This window comes from Antechinus flavipes, chromosome 2 (assembly GCF_016432865.1).
Source record: "Antechinus flavipes isolate AdamAnt ecotype Samford, QLD, Australia chromosome 2, AdamAnt_v2, whole genome shotgun sequence".
In the NCBI taxonomy this organism is placed as follows: Eukaryota; Metazoa; Chordata; class Mammalia; order Dasyuromorphia; family Dasyuridae; genus Antechinus; species Antechinus flavipes.
In genome coordinates, this window is record NC_067399.1 from 515,793,788 (window position 1) to 515,819,538 (window position 25,751).

Consider the following 25,751-nt stretch of genomic DNA (forward strand, 5'->3'; position numbering starts at 1 on the left):
ACGCACACAAGACTGGATGCTTCGGTTTATTACAGTCACAGTCGACCCTCAGTTCAATGTCCAGAGTAACTCTTCATACCCTTTACCCTCCTCCCCTCCCCCACACATCTTGGACTCTGGGATGAAGTTGGGCAGGCAGGGGGACAGTCCTAGTGTGAGAGACATAGAGAGGAGGCTGGGCCCTAGGAGGGAGATTCCTTTCTGCTGAGCCAGGGCCACAGGGGCTAATTTGCTTTTAGGATTTGGTAGATCCAGGAGCTGTAATGAACAATTCTTGTGAAGACAGAAGGCGGTTTGCTTTTTCCATAGGAGACAATGCCTTGGGCCACACCAGAACAAACGAGGGGTCCTCCGGAATCTCCCTGTTAGACAAAGAGGAATAAGCAAGAAAGGTTGAGCCTCCCTTTCCCCACTTTGCCCTGGCTCTTTCTGAGTTTTTGCAGAAATCCTGGACCTTCCTGGGTTCACAAGTTCCAGGTCAGATTCTTTTCTTGGGCCATATCCAGAGGCACCTTCCCACCCAGGCTTCCTTCTCTCCTCCCCATCAGTATCTCTCTGAAACTCTGAGTAGGATATGGGGGAGGGGCTAGAGAATGAGTCTCCCACCCTCCCACCCGCAAGTGCTCGGGAAATGGGACTTGGATCTGGGATTTGGAATATTTCCTATTCTCACAGACCTCATTCTTCCCCCCAACCCTATGCTCCAAACCCCTGCCCAAGTCCTGGATCCCGTGAAAGTGCTGACCCCATCCCTTCTTAGGAGGGTTCTGACTCTTAGAGAGAGAGAGAGTGATTTCCAAAGAAGAGAAATATGAAATGTGAACTCACCTTAAATACTGATTTCCTTGAGTTGGGATTCCCTACACACAACTGGGATCTCTCATCAAAATCTTTAAAGCCTTTGCAGTCACTGGAATTCCTTAGTGTCAGTTCCACTTCCTGTAAAGTATCTGATCCTGGGGGTATTAGTCCTGTCCTTCCCCAGCCAACTGCAAGACATTCTTGCCCAGGTGAGACAGAATTGTATCTTGAGCCCAGGGGAAGAATATTCACTGCTTTTGTCAAGTTTGCTTTATTTTCCAGCTTTGAGTAGGAAATAAAAAGGCTTTGTGAGTGCCAGGGATGGGTTACATGGGCTGGGTCAAGGGCTCCATAGATGGAGTGATCTCAGATTCTTGAGAAAACAAGGGAAGACAAAAGGAAATAGTATCATAGAGTGGGGAAGAGAAAGAAGCATAATTTCTCACATGTACATGGCATTTTATAGGTAGCAAAGTGATTTGAATGAATGAATGAAAAAGCATTGATTAAGCACTATTTGTTTCCCAGGCAGCAGCTCAGCTTTTCTCATAACATTCTTGTGAGGTGGGTAATGAGGGAATAATGTATTATTCCCATTTTATATATGAGAAAACTGAAGCTCACAGAAGTTAAATGACTTGTCAATATTCCCTCAGGCAGTAGGTGGTTGAAGTCAGAACTTGACACAATTCTCATAGACTGTAGCCCCTAAAACAGCTACCACAATATCTCAGAGTTACAAGGGCCCCCAGACATCACAGTATGATTTGTTCCCAAATAGAAATGTCCTCCTTGAAATCCAACCTTTGAAGACCTTCAGTAATGGGGAACTTACTGCTTCCTGAATTGTTGGCTTATTGGTCTAGTGGAATATTTCATGAAAGAGCTCTTGGATTTGAACTCTGGGAAGGCCTGATTTTGAGAGTATTAGTGGATAGAGGGTTGAATTTGGAGTCCAGAAGACCTGAGTTCAAATATTGCCTCTAGCTCTTAGTAGCTGTGTGATCCTGGGCAAGGTGTTCAAACCTCTCTGAGCCATGGTTTCCTCATCTATAAAGTGAAGAGTTTGGACTAGACAGTCTCTAAGATTCCTTCTAAGTCTAAATCTATGATCCTATAAAGGATATTTTTCTTATTCAGACAGAATGGAAATATGGGCCTCTCTACCCCCTCCTCCCACCTATTACTAAAGATTCTGTTCTTTGTGGATAAGTAAAATAGGCTGATCTGCCCTCTCTCCCCATCTCTGAATATTGACCAAGGAACACTGAAGCAAGAATGGACCTCAGATATGTTTTTGTTCAACTTCTCGGGTATAAATAAGAAAATTGAAGTTGTGAAAGTTCAGGTGACTTGCCCAAAGTGACACAGCTAAAACCGAGACCAAGATCAGACTAGTGTCCCAAATTTATTGACTCCCAGTTCTTTGTTTTCTATTAATTATTACCTGTAGTAACATGATGTCATTGAGAACATTTTCAACATTATATTCTGGGTGAGGAAACTGATGCTTGACTTTAAGGATCTGCCAAGTCCTTTCTGAGTATTTGATGTTATGTGCTCCAAGGATGACTGTGATGGAGCTGTTGGAGAAGCAAGAGAAGAGGGAGGTATGAGGAGTTCCAGATTCCTCATGAAGGGAACATTTTGAGAATGGGGTCCAAGGACTCTACTAGAATGTTAGTCTCTCCTCCCTATCTCTATGGAAGCTTGTGGGCTCAGGGATGGGATGTGGGAGTCAAGCAATCAGGGCTGAAGTACTTGCAAGGGGTAGAGACAGTTTCCTAATTTCCTTTGGGAGGGTAGTCCAGATGTGGACAGGTGACAAGTGGATCTGCTTGTACTTCCTCAAGCTGCTCTTGATTCAGCCTCCAGGGAACAGAAAGACTAGAAGGTCAAGGATGAAATTAAGAGGAGCTTCACTGCACCCTGTGCACTCCCAGACAACCCTGGGATAGAATTTAGTTCTCCATAGAATCACAGTTACTAAGTTCTGGGAACAACAAAAACATGAGTATCATGGTGTGTCAGGGAGGAAGAAATTGGCTGAGATATGGAATCTTGGGTGATAAGATGTGAAGCATGAGGTTCATCATTTAGGGCAGGACAGTCATCAAAGGTGGATTGGCCTGAAGGGGAAAGAGCAGATCTCAACTAGGAGCATAAATCCTCTTGCTCACTCTTGCTTTTGCTCAGACTAGGATTCTTTTCCTTTCAGGTGAGTAGCCCGCAAGAGACAGAAGCGTCCTTATTAGACTCTTATTTAATGCATTAATAGTAAGTATCAGGGAGGGAGAAGGGGGATAGACACACTTACTATCCTGCACAATGGGCTGCTGTCATCACAAAGTCTCTTCGAATCAGGAACCCACCACAGCTGGAATTTCTTTTACGACGTTTGATATCCAAAAAAGCCATGTAAGGACGAGAATGGGGCTTTGATTCTTTCCCCCCAATGATCTCATCTGAAAGAGAACGCCCCATATACCCATATCCCAAATATATAGATATATACAACTGAGACCAAACATCTGGTCCATGGAAATACTGGGATACCACCTCCTACCTAACCCAAACCCAGGCACCCTAGGCTTTCCCTCAGTCATTATTGCTTCTCAGATCTTATTTTTTCTCTTCTGGAATTAAGTCCAATTTTGTGACTCTGAAATATCATCATCACTATATTTCTTACATCCCCTTACAATATCCATCTCTATTTCAGCATAGGACAATATCTCCAAGCTTGAATCCCAATCTTTACCCCTTTATTCTTATCTAACCTTTACCTTTAGTCTACAGAGCCTCTCTAGAAAAGGATTGGGCCCAGTAAGAAGTGTCTGCCAGGCAGAAGTCTCTGTCCTGAGACACTGCCACATGTCCTCCTGGCAGTCTATGGGAAACTCTGACTCAAGCCTGACTCTCTGGGCAAAAGGAGACTCACCAGCTCCAGTCTCATGAGACTGAAGAAAAGTCAGCAGGAGGAGGAGGAGGAGCTTCATCTTCCCAGAGAGGATACACAGAGCAGATGCTGCTTCTGCTCCAGCTCTCTCCTACCTTCTGCCATTTATAGCTAAGGCAGGTAGAAGAGGGAGGGGCACACTGACCACAGGAACTTCCTGGTCATGATTTCTTCCAATGGGGCAGAGTCAGTTATCTGATTAATCATAATTTCTCCTGCATTTGCTCTTGACTCCCCTCTATGTGGTCCTGTGTCCCCAAGGTGTGACTTGGACTAATCAAGCTACCAATTAAAGCACTTCTTAGGTGTCACTTACTAAAGCTACATATACCAACTCCCCTTTGCCCCCCCAAAAAAACCACAATAAAGTAATGGTGATGGGGGAGATAGCATCACTATCTCTGATCAAATCTTGCAGTTATACAACTGATCATCAGTCTTCTATCTGGGGATCTGGGTGTGTTGGTGAAGGTCATTATGAAACCAACAGTTCTTTCTCTACTGTGTCCTCACATGGAGATGATCCGATCTGGGTCCCTGATTGTCTCAGAGACCTCCAGCCTCAAGCTTTGCCTTCATTCTCTCATGTGTGTGTGCTTCTCTCCAGGCTGGTTCTAATCATCAGGATCCAACTGACGAGGCCTCCCATAATAGTCATTTATACCGCTACTATCTGTTAAGGTTACAAAATGTTTTGCTTTGAGTAGAAATATTGCTGTCCCTGGTAGAGGGGATATTAGAACCGTAGATAGATGATATTCTAGAGTTCACAGTTGTAGCAGGCCTGTTGCTGGTTGGTGAGCTTTCAGGATAGAGGGCCACTGAACTGTTTAAGGAAGAGTGAACCTGGACCATGTTGTTAAAATGGAGCAGGTTAAAGCTTCTGTGCCAACAGGTATTGGGGTTGAAAACCCATGAGTGGCTCTGTCTAGTTGAAATAGGGAGAAAGTCTCAAAAAATTGTGTAATCTCCATTTAAAATATAAAGAAACTGAGGTTTAGGGTGGTTCAATGATTCATTGATATTTGCGCTGCTTATAAGCATTAGAGCTGATATTCAAACACAGAACTCTATAGTCCACATTTCTTTTCCCCACTGCACCTTTCTTTCTCTCCTGAAACATTTTTTTACTTGAAGTTTGTTTCTTGGTACAACCTTGGCTGGTTTTTGCTATCTTCTAGTGTCAGAAGCAGGAATTTAACCGAGGTTTCTTAGCAAATTTTGACAGGTATCATTTACTATCTCCTGCTTCCGAATTTTTCTATTTCTCAGGCTAAAAATTCCTAATTCTAAATTAAAGAAATAATAAGGGGTTACTTTGCCCAACTTTATGCCAATAAATTTGATAACCTAAGTGAAATGGATGACTACCTCCAAAAATACAGGCTTCCCAGATTATCAGAGGAGGAAGTAAATTGCTTAAATAGTCCCATTTCAGAAAAAGAAATAGAACAAGCTATTAATCAACTCCCTTAAAAAAAATCCCCAGGACCAGATGGATTCACATGTGAATTCTACCAGACATTCAAAGAACAATTAGCCCCAATGTTTTATAAACTATTTGAAAAAATAGGAAACAAAGGAGTCCTACCAAATTCCTTTTATGACACAGACATGGTACTGACACCTAAACCAGGTAGTTTGAAAACAGAGAAAGAAAATTATAGACCAATCTCCCTAATGAATATCGATGCTAAAATCTTAAATAAGATATTAGCAAAAAGACTACAGATAATCATCCCCAGGATAATACACCACAATCAAGTAGGATTTATACCAGGAATGCAGGGCTGGTTCAATATTAGGAAAACTATCAGTATAATTGGCCATATTAATAATCAAATTAACAAAAACCGTATGATCATCTCAATAAATGCAGAAAAAGCATTTGATAAAATCCAACATCCATTCTTATTAAAAACTCTTGAGAGTATAAGAATAAATGGACTTTACCTTAAAATAATCAGTAGCATCTATTTAAAACCAGCAGTAAGCATCATATATAATGGGGACAAACTGCAACCATTCCCAATAAGATCAGGAGTAAAACAAGATTGCTCATTATCACCTTTATTATTTAATATTGTATTAGAAATGCTAGCTTTGGCAATAAGAGTTGAGAAAGAGATTAAAGGAATAAGAACAGGCAATGAGAAAACCAAATTATCACTCTTTGCTGATGATATGATGGTATACTTAGAGAACCCCAGAGACTCTACTGAAAAGTTATTAGAAACAATCCACACCTTCAGCAAAGTTGCAGGATACAAAATAAACCCACATAAGTCATCAGCATTCTTATATATCACTAACAAAACCCAACAGTTAGAGTTACAAAAAGAAATTTCATTTAAAGTAACTACTGATTGTATAAAATATTTAGGAATCTATCTGCCAAGGGAAAATCAGAAACTTTATGAGCAAAACTACAAAACACTTTCCACACAAATTAAGTCTGATCTAACCAACTGGAAAAATATTAAATACTCTTGGATTGGGCGAGCAAATATAATAAAGATGACAATACTACCTAAACTAATCTATTTATTTAGCGCTATACCAATCAGACTCCCAAAAAACTTCTTTGATGACCTAGAAAAAATAACAACAAAGTTCATATGGAAAAACAAAAGGTCAAGAATTTCAAGGGAATTAATGGAAAAAAAAAATCAAATGAAGGAGGCCTATCTGTACCAGATCTAAAACGATATTATAAAGCAGCAGTTACTAAAACCATCTGGTATTGGCTAAGAAATAGACTAGATGATCAATGGAATAGGTTAGGTTCAAAGGACAAAACAGCCAATAACTTTAATAATATAGTGTTTGACAAACCCAGAGACCCCAGTTTCTGGGATAAGAATGCATTATTTGACAAAAATTGCTGGGAAAATTGGAAATTAGTATGGCAGAAACTAGGCATTGACCCACACTTAACACCGTACGCCAAGATAAGGTCAAAATGGGTTCATGACTTAGGCATAAAGAATGAGATTATAAGTAAATTGGAAGAGCATAAGATAGTTTACCTCTCACACCTGTGGAAGAGGGAGGAATTTATGACCAAAGAAGAACTAGAGATCTTTATTGATCACAAGATTAGAAGGCAAACAATAAACTGGGAAAACATTTTTACAGTCAAAGGTTCTGATAAATGCCTCATTTCCAAAATACATAGAGAATTGATTCTAATTTATAAGAAATCAAACCATTCTCCAATTGATAAATGGTCAAAGGATATGAACAGACAATTCTCAGATGAAGAAATTGAAACTATTTATAGACATATGAAAATATGCTCCAAATCATTATTAATCAGAGAAATACAAATTAAGACAACTCTGAGATACCACTACACACCTGTCAGATTGGCTAGAGTGACAGGGAAAGGTAATGCAGAATGTTGGAGGAGATGTGGGGAAACTGGGGCACTGATACATTGTTGGTGGAACTGTGAACACATCCAGCCATTCTGGAGAGCAATTTGGAACTATGCTCAAAAAGTTATCAAACTGTGCATACCCTTTGATCCAGCAGTGTTTCTACTGGGCTTATACCCCAAAAAGATACTAAAGAAGGGAAAGGGACCTGTATGTGCCAAAATGTTTGTGGCAGCCCTGTTTGTAGTGGCTAGAAGCTGGAAAATGAAAGGATGCCCATCAATTGGAGAATGGTTGAAAAAATTGTGGTATATGAACGTTATAGAATATTATTGTTCTGTAAGAAATGACCAGCAGGATGAATACAGAGAGGACTGGCAAGACTTACATGAATTGATGCTAAGTGAAATGAGCAGAACCAGGAGATCATTATATACTTCAACAACGATACTGTTTGAGGATGTATTCTGATGGAAGTGGATCTCTTCGATAAAGAGAGCTAATTCAGTTTCAATTAATCAAGGATGGACAGAAGCAGCTACACCCAAAAAAAGAACACTGGGAAATGAATATAAACTGCTTGCATTTTTGTTTTTCTTCCCGGGTTATTAATACCTTCTGAATACAATTCTCCCTATGCAACAAGAAAACTGTTCAGTTCTGCACACGTATATTGTATCTAAGACATACTGTAACCTATTCAACATGTAAAGTTGAATGTAAATGTAAAGGACTGCTTGCCATCTAGGGGAGGGAGTGGAAAGAGGGAGGGAGGGGAAAAATCAGATCAGAAGTGAGTGCAAGGGATAATGCTGTAAACAATTACCCTGGCATGGGTTCTGTCAATAAAAAGTTATATAAAAAAAATAAAAATTCCTAATTCCTTCAAATGATCCTCATGAGTGGAAGCCATATGGAAGATGTTTAAAAGACAGATTGAAATCAGAAACAAATTATGAGATTATTACAGTAATCAAGGAAAGAAGTTGTAGAATCTGAACTAAAGTGATGATTATACAAGTGAAAATAAAGGAATGAATTCAGGTGACTTTAGGGAGGTAGAAGTAGCATGGTTTGGCTGCTGTTTGGATATGAATATTTAGGGAGAAAGGAGTCAAACATGTCTCCAGATGACTAAAAGGATAGTGATAATGGTCTCAACAAAAATAGGGAGATTTGAAAGAGGGTTAGAGTCAGGGTAAAATTTTGTGTTGGACTTTTAGTTTGGAATACTTAGAAGATCCTCCTGGATCAATCAGAGGAAGTCTGAAGAAAGATACCAGATAGAGGCTTGAACCAGGTAAAGTATAAATACCTCCAGGCTAGTTCATCTGAAACAGCAAAGATCCCTAGCTTAGCTGGGTTGGGAAGTAGCCTCAGTCCCATCTATAGGAACTTCTGCCTCCTGGACAGTGGACAGATGGGGAGTCAGATGTCCAAGTATGTGAAGATTGAGGGAACCTCTGTTGGTAAGGGATGCCAGGCCCAGCTGTGCTACTGAGACTTGACTGAGCAAAACAGAACCAATCCATGCCTGGTGAGTACAGAAGCATCACAACAGGGTAGCTACTGGCTGTGGGTCTTTACAGGAGAGCAGAGTTCTTGGTTCCAGGCCAGAGGGGAGAACTGAAGGAGGATCTGAGACCAGGGGTATCCTTTTGCTCCAGCACTTAGAAATGATTACACTAGCAATCTCCTATTTAAAAAAATAATCAGGCAATGGCAAAAGGAACTAAGCAGAGAAAGTGACTATGGCTATAGAGAAGAGCAGAGTTAATTTGCAAAGTGGGATACTGGAGCAAAAAAAAAAAAAACTTTTACCCCAAAGGATAATATTAGATAGTGATGCTCTAAAAATTCATAGAAAAACTCAAAAAAGTCTTAAAAATCAAATGAGAGGCTGAAGAAAAGAAATTGAACAATCTAAGAAAAACAAAGTTATGAAAATTCCACCAACTAGAAAAGGAAATCCCACACCTTTTTCTTCTTTTTCTTTCCTAGTAAATTTATTTATTTTAATACATAGTATTTCATGAATCATGTTGAAAGAGAAAAATCAGAGCAAAAGGGAAAAATCTTGGGAAAGATAAAAAAAAATTAGAAAAACATACTGAATATAGAATGTGTTGATTTACATACAGTCTCTTTAGTTCTTTTTTCTTGATGCAGGTGGCATTTTTTGTTCAAAAACTATTGGATTACTGAACCCCTGAGAAGAACCAAGTCCTTCATAGCTTATCATCTCACATTCTTGTAGTTACTGTGTACAATGCATTCCTGATTGTGCTTGTTTTGCTCAATATCAGTTCATGTAAATCTTTTCAGGCCGCTCTAAAATCAGCTTGTTCATCTTTTTTTTTTTTTTTTTTTAATTTCATAGCTTTTTATTTACAAGTTATATGTATGGGTAATTTTACAGCATTGACAATTGCCAAACCTTTTGTTCCAATTTTTCCCCACCTTCCTCCCACCCCTTCCCCTAGATGGCAGGATGACCAGTAAATGTTAAATATATTAGAGTATAAATTAGATACACAATAAATATACATGACAAGACCATTAATTTGCTGTACAAAAAGAATTGGACTCTGAAATATTGTACAATTAGCTTGTGAAGGAAATCAAAAATGCAGGCAGGCAAAAATATAGGGATTGGGAATTCAATGTAATGATTCCTAGTCATCTCCCAGAGTTCTTTTGCTGGGCTTAGCTGGTTCAGTTCATTACTGCTCCATTGGAACTGATTTGGTTCATCTCATTGCTGAAGATGGCCAGGTCCATCAGAATTAATCATCATATAGTATTGTTGTTGAAGTATATAAGGATCTCCTGGTCCTGCTCATTTCTCAGCATCAGTTCATGTAAGTCTCTCCAGGCCTTTCTGAAATCATCTTGTTGGTCATTTCTTACTGTTGTTCATCATTTTTTATAGAACAATAATTTGTATTATCTTCATATGTCAAAACTAGTTCAGCTATTCCCCAATTGATGGGCACATACTCATTTTCCAATTTTTTGCTACCAGAAAAAGAGCTGCTACAAACATTTTTGTGGGTCCTTTTCCTCCTTTAAAATTTCCTTGGGATATAAACCCAGTAATGGCATTGTTGGATCAATGGATATGCACAGTTTTATAATTCTTTGGAGAGAGTTCCAAGTTGCTTTCCAGAATGGTTGGATTATTTCACAATTTCACCAACAATGCATTTGTGTTCCAGTTTTCCTACTTTATCTTTTCCTGTCATCTTAGCCAATCTAAGAGGTGTGAGGTGATACCTCAAAGTTGTTTTAATTTGCATGAAAAATGCATTTCATTTAATTTGTCTTCATAATTTTGACTATTCCAAATAGTCATTTGGAAATCTCACATCTTAAGGAAGAAAATGACTCCTTGAAGAATTAAGCAAGGAGAAATTATTAAGAGATCAAGAAATAATAAGAGAAAATATAAAGAATGAAAAAATAGAAGGGTATGTGTTACATATCGTAAGAAAAAAACAACTGTTCTGAAGGTCAGCTAGAAGAGAAAACATAAGAATAATTGGGCTATCTGAAAACTATAATAAAAAACAAGAATCTTGATATACTAATACAATAAATAATTAAAGAAAACTGTCCTGAAGTCATAGAATAACAAGGGAAAATAGAGATAGAAAAAAATCCACCACTCACTAACTGAATGAGATCCTATGAAAAAATCCTAGAGAAACAATAGTCAAATTCTGAAATTTCCAGATCAAGGAAAAAATATGAGCAACAAGGGAAAATAGCAATTCAAACACAGCAGAGCCACAGTTATGATAATATAAGACCCAGCAGTGGTTACATTAAAAAAACATAGGTCTTAGAAAGAGCAAGAAACTTGATTGTGGCTGAAAATACCATACCTAGAAAAGTTAAACTTAATCCTGAATGACAATAAAAAAGATATGCAATGAATTACCAGACTTTGAGGATTTTGTTGCAATAAGACCTGAAGTCTATGCAAAATTTGACATACAAAATCCAAGAGAAATATATGATAAACTTCAAAGACAAATTATAGACTCAATAAAGACAAACTGTTTTAAACATGAAAATGCACATTGCAAATCTAAGATTGTCATTGTTTAGATCAAAAGAAAGATTGGGATAGAGATGAGCATGATGTGATTCTAAAAATAAAACCATTTAGGAAAATGTCAAAAGAGTATCTGATACAAATGAGGTGTTATAGGAAGAAATGACATAGAGGACTTAGAGGAGAGAGGAAGATTGGTAGTTCTGGAGTCCTGCTCTCTTTGGGAATCAGTTAAAGAGGTAACAACATGTATATATCTAGAAGGGTATAAACCTTTTCTAAATTTAGAAAGAAATAAGAAGTTAAGAGGGTATGGAGTGGGAAGAGGATAAAAGAGGAATTTTTAGATGGCATCCTAACATAACATAATACATTTAGAAGAGAATTAAAGAGGAAATAAGAGGGTGAGGGAATAAAATAAGGGGGGAGAGTAAAGAAGAACATGTAGATTACTAGGAAGGGGATAAAGAAGGATAAGGTGGAGGGGAGGATAAAGGATCTAGATGTGATAAGTAATAGGAGGAAAAAGTTAGTAGGTGCAAGTAGAAGAGTCAGAAGGAATAGGAAATACACACAAACATAAAATAAATAACAGGAATAGAACTTTACATAAGTTCCACTATGTAAAAAAAAAAAAAAAAAAAAAAAAGAAGAGGCAGTAACCATGATCTCAGATAAAGGTGAAGCTAAATTAGATTTTATCAAAAAGAGAAAATAGGGTAACTATACTATATGGAAGCCATATTAATACTGTTTTAGACTACCTAAAATAAGTAGACAGTATAAATTTATGGTGAGGAAATGATAAGGTGATAGAGTTAGAAAAATATGGAAAGATGTTATCCACCTTAAAAGAAAACAAGATAAACAAGCATAGTTTGTCTATGGCCATATATATGTATATATATGTGTTTATGAATATATGCGTGTACATGTACATATTTGTACATGTATGCATATATGCATGTGTACAGATGTGCACATGTATGCACATATGCATTTGTACATATGTGCACATGTATATGCATATACATATATGCATCTGTATGTATAGTATTTATTAAGGCTTTCTTGAAATGGAAATGTATTACTTTATACTTTGAATCTCCCCATGTTCTGCTGTATACATGACAATGTTTTATTTTTCTTTTCTTATTTTCTACTAAAGTTTAAAATGAATTAATTAAAAACAACAACAAATGGATATAACTGTAGAAACTTATTATAGTGACAAGGAAGATCAACACACAAACTCAGAAGAAAACAATGTCAAAGCACCTATGGATAAAGAAAAATGAGAACTGGTTTCAAGCCTAGAAAGAACTCAATGAAGAGCTCAAAAAGGAAGAGGTCTTATTATTCAATAAGAGAAGTAGAAGAAAAATTTAGAGAAAAAAAGGAGAATGATGCACGTGAATTATGTAAAAAAGTCAATAGCTTGGAAAAATGAAACTCCTTAAAGAGTAGAATTGGCCAAATGGGACAAGAAGTACAAGATCTAATTAGGGGAAATAATTTCTTAAAAATTAGAATCAGGCAAGTAGAATCGAATGCCTCTGAGATATCAAGAATGAATTAAAAAAATTCAAAAGAATGTAGAAAATAGAAGAAAATGTAAGATACTTCATTAGAAAAACAGCTGATATGGAAAATAAATTCAGGAGAGATAATATAAGAATCACTGGAGTACTTGAAAGTCATTGTGAAAAGGAGGATCTCAATAGCATCTTGCAAGAGATTATCAAGAAAAACTGTCCTGATAAATCAGAGGACAAAAGTGACATTGAAGGAATCTAACAATCAGCTTCAGAAAGAGAACCCCAAATGAAAACTCCAAAGAACATTATTGCCTGTTGAGACCAGCACAACACAAATGGGTTAGTAGTGGTGGCTGAAAATAAGGAGACAGTGTTGCTGACAATTCAACAGAGCCATTTATTGAGAGAAATCATGTTGTTTATATATGTTAAAACCATAAGTTTATTATGAACAGCATTTTTCTGTGACCAACTCTGTTTTCTGTTTTCTATGATATAACTCTCTGAAGCATGTTGTTAATTTTTAGGAACTCAATCTTATGTAAAGTTCACAATTCCCCAGTAATTGTGCCAGGACTTTATTTTTTCTCATGATTTCATGCTTAAATGCACCCTTGATTAATCTTAGGAGGAGGGGAACATCCCAGTTATAGAAGTTTCTCCTTCCTGGAAGTTCCCTACAATAGCCAAATTTCAGAACGATTAGATCAAAGGAAAAATATTGTAAGAGGCAAGAGACAAACAATTCAAATATTGGAGAACCACAATCAGGATTACATTGAACTTAACAGCTGCAACATTAAGGGATTGAGGTCAGTGAACATGATGTTCTAGAAGGCAAAAGAACTAGGGCACAACTAAGAATCACCTACCTGTTGTAACTGGGTATGATACATTATGGGGAAATATGGCCATTCAATGTAACAGGAGAATTTCAAGCTTTCATAAGGAAAAGACCAGAGCAGAACAACAACAACAACAACAACAACAACAACAACAACAACAACAACAAAATTGATCTCCAATGTTAAGGCTCAAGAGAGAACATAAGGGATTCAGTAGGGCTAAACTATTTATATCCCTAGATGGAGAATGATATTTTTAATTAAGAATTGCATTGCTAATAGAATAGCTAGATAGACGATATGGATATAAGGTGAATTTGAGAGAATGACATACAAAAATTAAGGGATGAAAAAGAGGAGTATACTAGATGCAGAAGGAAGGTAGAGCTAGAATTGGGTAAATCACTTCATATGAAGAGGTGCAAAAGACCTCTTACAATGGAAAGAAAGAGAAGAAGTTAAGTGGTGGGCATTATGTTATCTTTCATCAGAATTTACTCAAAGACGGAATAATATGCACAATGCATTGAATATAGACATCTGTATGACCTGCCAGGGAAGTAGGAAGGAAAGAGATTAAATAAGATGTGTGTGTATGTATGTGTGTGTGTGTGTGTGTGTGTGTGTGTGTGTGGGTGTATGTGTGTGTGTGATACTGATAGAAAGGGGGGCAGATCAGGGGAGACAGTAGGTAGAAGGAAATAACTGGTGAGAAGGGAAAGGGTGAAAGGAGGATTAATGGTGGGAGAGAGGAGAAAGGATGGAGGGAAATATAAAGTAATCATAACTGTGAATGTAAATGGGATGAACTCTCCAGTGAAACTGAAGTGGATAGCAGAGTGAATCAAAAAGGAATAATCCTAGAATGTGTTGTTTACAAGAAACACACTTGAAGCAGTGAGATAGAGAGACTGAAGTTAAGGGGATAGGGCACAATCTATTGCTTCAGCTGAAGTTTAAAAAGCAGGGATACCAATCCTATTCTCACATAAAGCAAAAGTAAAAATAGATGTAATTAAAAGAGACAAGGAAGGAAACTACATCTAGCTAAAAAAATATGATAGAGGAAGAGGGAATAGGTCAGAAATTCCTAGCTCTTCATATTTCCTCCACAAAAAGAAGAAAATTATGCCTCAAGGAGAAAATAGGTCTGTGGGAAAAAAAAGAGACGAGGCAGAACAGGGATTCTCCTGAGACAAACCCAGAAGATGAGGAAGACCTACAACTGAGGACTAATGAATGTGAAATGGAAACAGTTCCAAGCTAGATCTACAGAAACATCAAGTGGGGAGCTGTAGGGCTAGCTGGATTAGGAGATAGTCTCAGCCAGAACCACAGAAACTTTTACCTTCTGGGCAGTGAAGAAAGTCTGGGGAAGACTGGTGATTAGCAAAGCCTGCCCTACTTGTGCTGTATAGACACAACCCTGAGTGAGAAGGAACAAGTATACCCAGTGAATGCAGAAGCAGTGGAGCAGGGATGCTGCTTCTGGGCACTTGCAGGAAGATGGAGATTTTGGTTTAGGATTCTAAATCAAAGGAGAGAACTGAAGTAAAATTAGAAATATCATTCTCTCCTCCTTCAATTAGACTTGCTTACACTAATAGTTCTCATTAAAATAAAATGATCTGGCAAAGAAGAAAGAACCCAATCATAGAAACTGACTATGGGAACAGGGAACATTAGGCTTCATTTTCAAGATGATCACTGTGAAGTAAAAAAAGTCTCTTCCACCCCAAAGAGTAATGTTAAATGACTACCCTGCTCAGAAAGAATTTATAGAAGAAATCATAAAGAATTTCAAAAATCAAATGAGAGAGATTGAGGAAAAACATTTTCCTCAAGAACATAAGGAAAGGATCCATAAGTGAGGGAAGGTTAAGTAATGGTTGAGCAAATTAAGGAGAGTAGAATTCATGAAGAAGAGTTAGCAGAGATAGAAAATAAGAGACATACACAAACAGTATAAGAAGGATCAGGAGTAGAATTCATTAGAAGAAAAAAGTAAGGCTAGAAATTATTGATCTCAGACAAAGTCAAAGATTCATTCAGGAGAGAAATCTAAATTATATTTCAGCTACATTGATATTGTAATAGATGCATGTCAATATATGTATAAATAAATATGTACAAATAAATATGTATGTATATATAAAGATATATGTATTATATGTGTTCCAGTAACAACCTGCTAATGGCTGCTGGGGATCTAATTCTGATGTGCTAGTGGCTGCTGGGGATCTAATTCTGAGCAGCAGAATGGATTCCTTCATGTGAGAGGATAACTTTCTAAGGAAACTGAGAGGCAGTTGTATTCTCTGACCTCTCTCCTCTTTCCTTTTACCTCTGATTTATTTCATTCCCAATTCACAAGCAACATCTGAGTCAGTAAAAGCCCGATTTCCAATTCCTTCAAGTGTGTTATTATTCACAGTCATGGGAGTTTCAGAGAACCACTCTGCCACTTAATGGTGCAGTCCCCTTTAATCCTTTACAGGATTTCTGGGTTTTGCCCTTATGTGTGGTGCTTAACAGTATGCAAATTCTTTGATCCAAAAACATCTCTATTAAGTCTTTATCATTAGAAAGGGAAAAGGACCTATAAATGCAAAAATACTGGCAGCAGCTCTTGGTGGCAAAATATTGGCAATTGAGGGGATACCTATCTGTTGTGGAATGGTTAAAGAAGTGGTGGTATATGAATGCAAGGGAATATTATTGTGCAACACAAAATGAGCAGGCAGATTTCAAAAAATCTGGAAAGATTTGTAGGAATTGAAACAAAATGAAGTGAGCTGAACCAGGAAAACATTGTACACAGTAAAGGCTATACTGTGTGATCAACTATATCTGCCTTAGCATTTAAATAGTATCCACATTCAGATAAAGAACTTATAAACTTTGAATGTAGATTTAAGCATATTTTAATTTTTTCCCCTTTTTCATGTTTTCTTTTTTATGATTTTTTTTCTTTTGGTCTGTTTCTTCTTTCATAACTGTGACTAATATAGAAAGATGCTTTACATGATTGCGTATCTATGTATCTATATAAATACACACACACACACATATACATATATAAAACCTGTATCAAATTGCTTACCATTTTAGGAAGAAGGGAAGGGAAGGTGGAAAGAAAAACATGAAACTCAAAGACTTTTAAATATGTAAGATTAGAATTATTTTTATACATAATTAGGAAAATTAAAATACTATTTTTTAAAAAGAAAATGGAAATGTGAATGAATGGGGGACCTGAAGTATTTCCCTAAGTTGTATAGAATTTTCTATGGGGACAAAAGATTCAAGGCCTCAGCAATTCTACAGAGAATAGAAAAAGAAGGACTGAAGAGGATTAGCTAGAGCAATATCCAAAAATAGTCCATTCAAATCAGGTTAATATTTTCTAAAGCCAGATTTAACAAATTTCTGGACTGGAAATTTCTCTCCCTTTTTGGGGGGCAGAATTGATTTAGATAAAGATACAATTGGTGGAAGATAGACCATGTAACCCTGATAATCTGAGAAATGTGATGACTAGAATATGATTGTCTAAAAAGTCCATTCCACTATTCAATGATACAGCTGCTTTGGGGTGTCGAGCAAGGTGGAAAATGTAGTCCAGGGTTATGATAATAGGCTTAAAAATATCATCCTGCAGAGCCAAATTCTGAAACCCCCAAGTCCAGAAGAAAATATTACAAACAACAAGAAAAATAATTGAAACATGGTAGCACCATAGTTAAAATTACACAAGATCTAGCAGTGACTACATTAAAAGACAGCAGATCTTGGAACACTATATATTGAAGAGCAAAAGAGCTGTGACTCCTGCTGGAAATATAATACCCAGTGAAAGTAAGCATAATCCTGAATTAAAAAAAAAATAGATACTCCATGAATTGCCAGACTTTTAAGAAAATTCATTGCAATGAGACCTGAAATTAACCGAAAATTTGACATAAAGACCCATGAAAAAAATAAGGTAGACATCAAAGACTAATTCCAAGGGACTCAATAAGGATAAACTGTTTTATACATGCTAATATATATCATATGTCTAAGATTATCATTAGCAATTTGATTGTTTGAAAGAAAGATTGGGGTAGAGTTGAGTATGATTTGAATCTAAAAAGCAAAAAGTATGTAGGAAAAGTTAAAAAGAATGATTATGTTAAATGAATGAGGTTGAGAGCAAGAAGTGACACAGAGTAATTAGATAAGGAGGCAGGCTGGTAGTTTATTGTCACTGAGAATGGGTTAATGAGTGAACAACATATATATATATATATATATAATATATATATATATATATATATATATATATATACACACACACACACATATATACATATATATGTATATATAGGCATGTGTGTGTGTGTGTGTGTGTGTGTGTGTGTGTGTGTAATGTGTGGGCTAGCTTTCTGAATGTTCTCCAGGAAGAGCCTTGGGACCAGTTTTGGTCTCAGCAGAATAATCACCACGAGAATACTAGGGAATAAAGTCCAAAGTTTTTACTGTCTCTTACACAGTCTATGTCATAGTTTGACCCAGTCTCCTCTGCCAGCATTCTGAAGGTCTGCCAGTCTGATCTTAGTACAGGAAGCAGGAGAGCCATGATCTAAGATAGAATCTCTGTGGCTGACTTTGTCCTCAGTTTAAATACCCTATTACAATTATATCAACTGTAGAACTATTATATCACCATGCTAAGTACTAAGTATATGTAAACCAGATAACCATTGTCTCATCAATTCCACTGAGTTAGCACCTTGTTTCAAGTATACTTCTCCCAAGTTCCTTCCTCTACATTCATACATATATATAATATACTGTGTTTCCCCGATAATAAGACACCGTCTTATTAATTTTTTTTGGACAGAAAAACACTAGAGGGCTTATTTTCAGGGGAGGGCTTATTTTAATGAACATTGACGGCAATTTTAATAAACAGGTAAATGTGAACAAAAAAAAGTACCTTTATTCAATAATGATCATGTCATCTTCTTCAACAATATCGCCATAAGTGTCCATACCCTGAATTCCATCCTGGATGTCTTGTGCCTCTGTTTCCTTCAGAAGAAGTGGACCCAATCTGTCATGTCCAGCAATATAGTTCTCTTTAAATGAACATGTCTTGTCCAAGTAACCTGCTCGTAGTGTCCTGGCAACACAGCTGTCAGTAATTTTATCCCATGACTTCTTCACCCAAGTCACGACTTCTTGCAGACAAGGCTTCACAAAGTTTCTACGCTGATTTCTTTCCATTCAATTTTCAATGTAGTCATTGACTTTCATGTGCAAATGGTCCTTGAATGGCTTGTTTATTGCAATATCAAGGATCTGGAGAAAGGCAGTCATTCTTGCAGGAATCATTACTTGATCTATTCTTCTTTCTGAAAGGAAGTTCTTCATTTCTTTAGCGCGGTGAGTACTGGCTGAGTTCTTCTTTTATCCTCCATGATGCCCCCTGAATTCTTCTTTTGTCGTCCATTATGGCCCTTTTATCCTCCATCATGCCCCCTGAGTTCTTCTTTTATCCTCCATCATGCCCCTTTTATCCTCCATCATGCCCCCTCACTCCCACTTACATACCGGGTTTTTATGTTGTCCTGCCTCAGCTCTCCTCCGCAGCACTGCTCTCAATGGCACCAGCAAGCAAATCACTGGGGAAGAACAGGATGACGCACTCACTGCTGCAGCTCTGACTGGATGCATCTCGGAGCGCGGCATGCGTTTCACCCAGGCGGGGCGGGGGGGACAGTGCATACAGAGGGTACCGTAATGTAGCGTGTAGCACAGGGGATCACCTTCACTACAGTAGCAATCTCAATAGGGCTTATTTTCGGGGGAGGGCTTATTTTAGAGGAATCTTACATAGTAAGGGGAGGGCTTATTTTTGGGATAGGTCTTATTATCAGGGAAACACGGTATGTACATAAAAGTCTTCTAATTTTATAAAGATATAAGAAGGATATAGAATAGGTTAAAGGGAAGGTATAGAAAAGTGTGTTGATTAAGGAAAATGGGATAAAGAGAAAGGGGAAGAATAGGGGGAGAAGATAAGGGAGAGATCCTTGGAGAAAGGGTAGGTTAAGTAATAGTAAGGCAAAGTAGCAGGTGGGAGTCAGCAGGAATAGGAAATAAGATAAGATATAAGGGATAGGAAGCATAAAATAATGATCATAAATAGAAATTATTAGAAAAGTGGCAGTAATCATTTCTAGACAAGGTTAAAACTAAAACATATTTAGTCAAAAAAGAAAAATAAGGAAACTACATTATATGTTAGTCATATTGAAGTGCCCAGGCGAGAGAAAAACAGGACAGCCAAAATAATGAAGTTTTAAGAGTGTTTATTGCTACCTAGTGACTGAACCCCAACACCAACACTGGAGGGGTCAGTAATGAGTGGCCTCAGGGCCATATATTTATAGAAAGAACAGAGAGAGACATCAAAATGTTTCTTGATACATTTGTCATGATAAAGGAATTTCTATTCTAAACAGGAGGCAAAGAGTTATCACTCTAAGGGGGTCATTCTCAGGCAGCAGCAAGCAGCATTTCTTTAAACTTATCCGATTGTCAAGGTCTCAAGACTCTCAGGATAGTACATCTGGGTTGTTAAAAATACCATCTGCATTAAGGAGTGGAAAACTAGTAATAAACTTCTAAATACAAAGATTCAAGATTATGTTTCTCATGGTCCCATTTTGGGGTGCTTTTCCACTTCAATATTAATATTGTTTTAGACTATTTAAAATAAACAGTATAAAATTGGAGTATTGCTATGGTATAAGAAATGAGTTAGTGGATTTAGAAAAATATGTGAAGACTTAGATTTATGAGGAATGATGTTATTCACCTTCAGAGAAACAGAGGATATACAAGCATAGTATGGTCTTTCTTACATTGATGTAATTGCTGTATATGTATATGTAAGTGTATGGTTATAAATATCTCTTTATATGTATGTACATATATATGAAATATGTTTTATGGTTTATGTATGTATAAACATATCCACACTAATTGTAGCCTTCTTGGGGGTGATGTGGAGAAGGAAAGGGGGAAAAAAAGAATAAAGTAAAAAGTACAAGGTAGAAAACAAAAGAGAATCTAGAAGGAAGCAAAGAAAAGATTGATAGCTCTGAACACAAAGTGTAGGTTTTCCTTGAAATTTATATTGATTTCATATTTTGAATTCTTTCTGATATTCTGCTCTGCATATGTCAATGATTTTTCTTTTTCTCTTTTGCATTTAAGCTTAATTTTTTTTTTAAAAGAGTAACATTCTGATTAAAGAGAGTGAATATTATTTCTGTTAGGCACTGACAATTCTTAAAAAAAAAGCTCTATGCTATGGGAGGAATTGCCAAAATGTCTCCAATGGTTGTGGCTTTAGAGTGAAGAGTCCTGAATTGTCCAAATCTCTACTCTCTAAGCTCCAGATCACTGAGCCAGACCATAGTCACTGAGCAGGAATCAGTATAAATAAAAATCTTGCTTGCCACATTTTTAAAGATTCTCTTTAAGACCAGCCATGCAACTCTCAGTTCAATTCATTGGGAGGACTTGTGAGGAAGGGATTTCCATTCTTCAAGACATCTTCTTCCCTTTCTGGATTAATAGTACATAAAGTCCAGTTTTATGTTCTTTTCTTAGTGGGCAGAGTCTTTGATGAGATGGGCAAAATATCATTCCTCAGAATTTAAGCCTTGGTATTCAGGGCGATAAGGTTAGTGCCAGTCAGAAAGTATTAAAATCCCATTTTGGTTGGTACAGGTTTTTCATGAAAGAATTTATGAAACCCAAATTATTAATTGGCAAAAATGAAAGTTTATTGTTGGACAGGAAGCCAGTTTTGCTAAGAGATTGACTTCTATAGTGGCAAAGTCCTATTAGGAAAACAGTCTGGCACTGAGAAGAGAATGCTTTCTCAGGGGGCGGAATCCTAGCAGCTGAGCAAGGTGCTTGGGCATTCTGCCAAGTCCTAACAGAGAAGTAGGTGAGAGAGATAAAGAGGGGTTAACACTGAAAAGAGAATGCCTTCTCAGTGGTCAGGGGATCCTCACAGACAGCTACACCAAGGAGAGGTCCTCTGACCTGGGATGGTCCTGCTTTGGTCCTCTGCAAAGAGTGAGTTTAGAAACAGCCCTTTAAAAGGAGTCTTGAGGCTTCAGGAAACCAAGTTCCCAGTTAGATGCTTATCAGTTTCCAGCCCAGATCTCCTACTGGAATTAACAACACTTCAAATGGGTGCTTTTTGACCAGGATTTTTAATTGAATCAAAGGCTCCGGCATCCCCGAAAAATAATTTATCTGGGGGGGAATATACCTTCCCTGGGAGGGGCTGAGATGCCAAAAGGGATCACAGATCAACAGAGAACCCAGTTTCGGAGTAATAATCTTAAAGAGAACAATTTTTAGGAAGGGGAACAGTTTCCTTCTCCCTTCAGGGTGTCCATGGGAATAGCAGAGGAGTCAAAAATTGGGGCTGAGGCTAAAGGTTTGAGGCTCTGTCAAGGATACAACTTGTCAATAAAGTGCATTAACATCCAAGGGTCCCAGGCTAGCATTGTCTTAAATGTAACACTGACATTTAATGATCAAAAAAGGGCAGCTTATGGATCCAGAAACCTAACAGTTATTTAATCTGTTCTCAGACTGAAGCCTGCAAAAATTTCTCTTCAGCCAAATCATTATGGAAAGAGACCTTCAGGGACATAGGGACACAAGGAGTCAGGGAGAGAGAAAGCTTGTCAGGGTACTTTAGATCTTCCAAGGCCATGACCTATTCTAGGCATCACTACAAAGAAGCAGATGGTTCACTAAAAGAGCACTTTGAAAACACCCTTGGGGGAAATATGGATTCTGCATGATCCCAAGATCCAACAAATGTCTGAGTCTCCTCTTCAGGCTGGGGAAGAGTATTAATACCTCTATCTGGAATCCCTTGGGGTGTCCTAATCCAATGTATTAGAAAGATTTAACTGAGTAGATTGGCCCCTGAACTTTCTTAGGATTGCTTCTCTTCTATAACATGTGTCAAAGGCTCCCATTTCCTTTTGACATGGGAAACTAAATGGTTTGAGCCTGTAAGGATGCTCCCCTTTGTTTTTGGTAAGATCAGGTGAATCCTTCATACAAGAGAAGGCAGATATTGTGAACCTTGGGAAAGAAACAATGGGAAGGAATAATAGCTAGCTCTAAAAACCTATTTAGTAAAAAAAAAAAAAAAAAAAAAAAGGATATCTCATTAGGATAGGATATATCATTGGGATGAAGTATCAAAATGTATAGGGATTAAATACCATGGTTTTGTTTGGGTAGGTGCCCCAGTTGCTGATTAGAACTGTGAATCCCCAGAGGGCGGGATGTAAATTCAAAGAAGTCTTCAATAAGCACACAGCATGCTTCTACTGTTGCAGCTCCAGAACTCCCCTCCTCACCCCACCCCAATGATTCATTTGGACAAAGGTCTCTGTCCCACACAAGACCAGATCTAGCACTTGAAGGGACCTCCGACATTAGCTGAGTACAATTCTTTCTTTTTATAGACAAGGCCTAGAGAACTTCAAGCATCTTATCTAAGAACAAATTGGCCATAAGTCCCAGAGATGTGATTGGAATCCAGGTCCTCTGACTCTGTCTGACAGAGTTTTTTTTCTTTGTGCTACTGAGGAGTTCAGAAAAATCGCTTCAACTGAGTGCTTTTGGATCCTAATTCTTTCATCTAATGTGTTTACTAGCCTTGGGTTTATTCCAATCTGCGTGTTTTGTAGAGATGACATCTATAAGCCCATCAGGTGGGGAATGGCTGAATAAGTCATGGTGTGTGAAAGTAATGAAATATGATGTTCTATAAAAAATGATGAACAGCTTGATTTTAGAAACGCCTAGAAGGATCTACATGGATTAATGCTGAATGAAACCAGCAGAACCAGGTCAGTACTGTAGGTAGTGAATGAAGTGAACTGTGACAGCTGTCTCACAAGATGGAGGCAGTGTTCTACAGCCTGAGTGAAGGCCAGCTGTGGCCCAGGGCCAGGTTTCTTTCTCCAGAAATCTCCTGGTTTACAAGGAGTGGGACCTTTTCTTTGTGAGAGTAAGTTGGGGCCACCTTGGTCCTGAAACTCCCATAGAAGGTAATGTAGTAATGCTAAAGATGTGGTTGGGTTGAAAGCTTCTCCTCATTTATGACTTAGAGCATGAGGTCATTTGTCCTGGATAATCAGAGCAAAGGTCCAGCCTATAGGGAGTGTTAGCCAGGCCCCCATAATTCTTGTCTCCCTTCTCCTTGCCCAACAGCTTGTGGAGAGGGAGATGCCCTTTCTTGAAAGATCATAATAGAATTCCTTTCTGCTTTTGCCTTGAGAAATCTCCTTAATTTATTGATTTATTTGAGCTGGTGGGTCTTGTCCCACACAATAGCAACATTAAGATTGTGCTGTGATCAGTATGACAAATTTGATTCTTCTCAGAGATTCAGTAATCCAAGATAACACCAATAAACTTTTGGAAAACACCATTCAAATACAAAAAAAGCACTCTGGAGAGTGAATGTAAATCAATACATGCTATGTTCACTTTTTTTCTGTTTCATTTTCTCTCTTTTGTGATTTTTCCCTTTTGTTCTGATGTTTCTCTCCTAACATGATTCATAAGGAAATATGTAAAAAATGAATGTAGATGTATAACCAAATAAAAGGTTGTTTCTATATGTAACTGGGGAAAATAAAAATGAAAAAAAAAAGAGATTCCATCTATATCCTTATCCAAGTTCTAGATGAAAATGTTTAACATGAGAGCATAAAGAATAGATCCCAGGACACTGCAATATAAATCAATATAGACTGATGGTTGATGTTAATGACTACTCTTTGGATTTAGTTCCTCAAACCACTCTACACACATTTAAGATAAAATTTCACTCTACTATAATTTGGATGATTAAAGTTATCTTGTCCATAAGACTGTCAAAGAGATACTATGGTAGTAGGAATTTCGAATCAGAGAACCTGGATTTGCTATTAAATTGAGCAAGTAACTTAACCTTAATCTATGCCTCATTCTTGCAGAGAATGAAGGAGACATATTCTCTAAGATCCCCTTCAGCCTTAAATTCTGTGATCTTAATCACTGTCAATTATCTTGATGGAATCTAAGACTATGGCTTTCCTCTTATCTATCATCTTAGTTATCCAATCAAAAAACGAATTAATGAGACTCTAGCATGAGCTATTCTTGATGAACCATTATAAAGTCTTATGGAAGACTACTTCTCTTTCATTTTTTTTATTTTCTTAAGTTTTTAAATTTATATACTTTGCATTTAAAAATTTTTATTACTTTATTTTCACATTATCCTTCTCTCTCCTTCTGTTGTGCTACAGTTCTCCTTTAGTGTCCTGACTCTGTTTCCCTGAATTGTTCTGCCTCAGTTCCTAATTGTTCTGTTCAATCCTGCAACACCACCTCTCTTTCCTAATCACAATGATCTACATAAGGAGAAAGACCTATCTTAGACATTATCAGAATGTTTGGTGCTTCTCCCCATTCTGTCAGAACCACATTGATGATCCCTTCACACTCTGAGTGCTCTGACTCTGCCCCTGCCTTGGTCTACCCCTGTAGCTGAGCCACCTGCATTTATATGTCCTTGATACACCTCACATTGATTGCTGGACGCTTTGGACATCAGCTCTGGGGGCAGCATATCTCCAGCACAATCTTTCCCTTTCAGATAAAATATTAAAAACTCTCTAATCTCTATCTTGCCTCAGTTTCTCTGGCATTACATTTCATCCCAGAAGGCCAGTCCTTGCAGCAAAGCTCTGCATCCCCTTTAAAATGTTCACAAATAACCTTTGACGTAATATATGCCAGCATTTTGCTAGAAAATACAGTGAATCTCACTGTTTTATCATGTGAAGGCCGTACTCTCTTCCTTTTTTTTCCTTTCCAAAATAAGGCCAGCATTCTTAGTGGTGTCCAATTAAAACCCAATGCAGTGAGTGGCCATTAGGAAACATCAACCAAGTATTGTGCCACAGTTCCCTTTTAATGTCCTGACCCAGTTTCCCTGATTGTCCTATTCAGTTACTCTGTGGTTATAACCATTCCCTCTTAATGTTTGATAAGATAAAGGTCTTATATCTTAGA

The 25,751-nt window shown here is 37.5% G+C and overlaps 1 protein-coding gene across 3 annotated transcripts in view; it reads right to left on the reverse strand.

Annotated features, from left to right (window-relative positions):
• LOC127551108 (chymase-like) overlaps positions 1-3,844 on the reverse strand; it is a 219,695-nt gene extending 215,851 nt beyond the window's left edge. The window contains exons 1-5 of one of the 3 annotated variants that reach the window (XM_051980580.1): positions 3,745-3,844; positions 3,119-3,304; positions 2,249-2,384; positions 829-1,083; positions 14-362 (exon numbers count right to left, since the gene is read on the reverse strand). In XM_051980580.1, coding sequence (XP_051836540.1) covers positions 225-362; positions 829-1,083; positions 2,249-2,384; positions 3,119-3,304; positions 3,745-3,800 — 771 coding nt within the window. In that variant the 5' untranslated portion in view covers positions 3,801-3,844 and the 3' untranslated portion in view covers positions 14-224. Of the gene's footprint in view, positions 1-13; positions 363-828; positions 1,084-2,248; positions 2,385-3,118; positions 3,305-3,742 lie in introns of those variants that run through there. The other 2 variants (XM_051980581.1, XM_051980575.1) reach the window with 2 other exon arrangements.
• Positions 3,845-25,751: the final 21,907 nt, after the last annotated feature.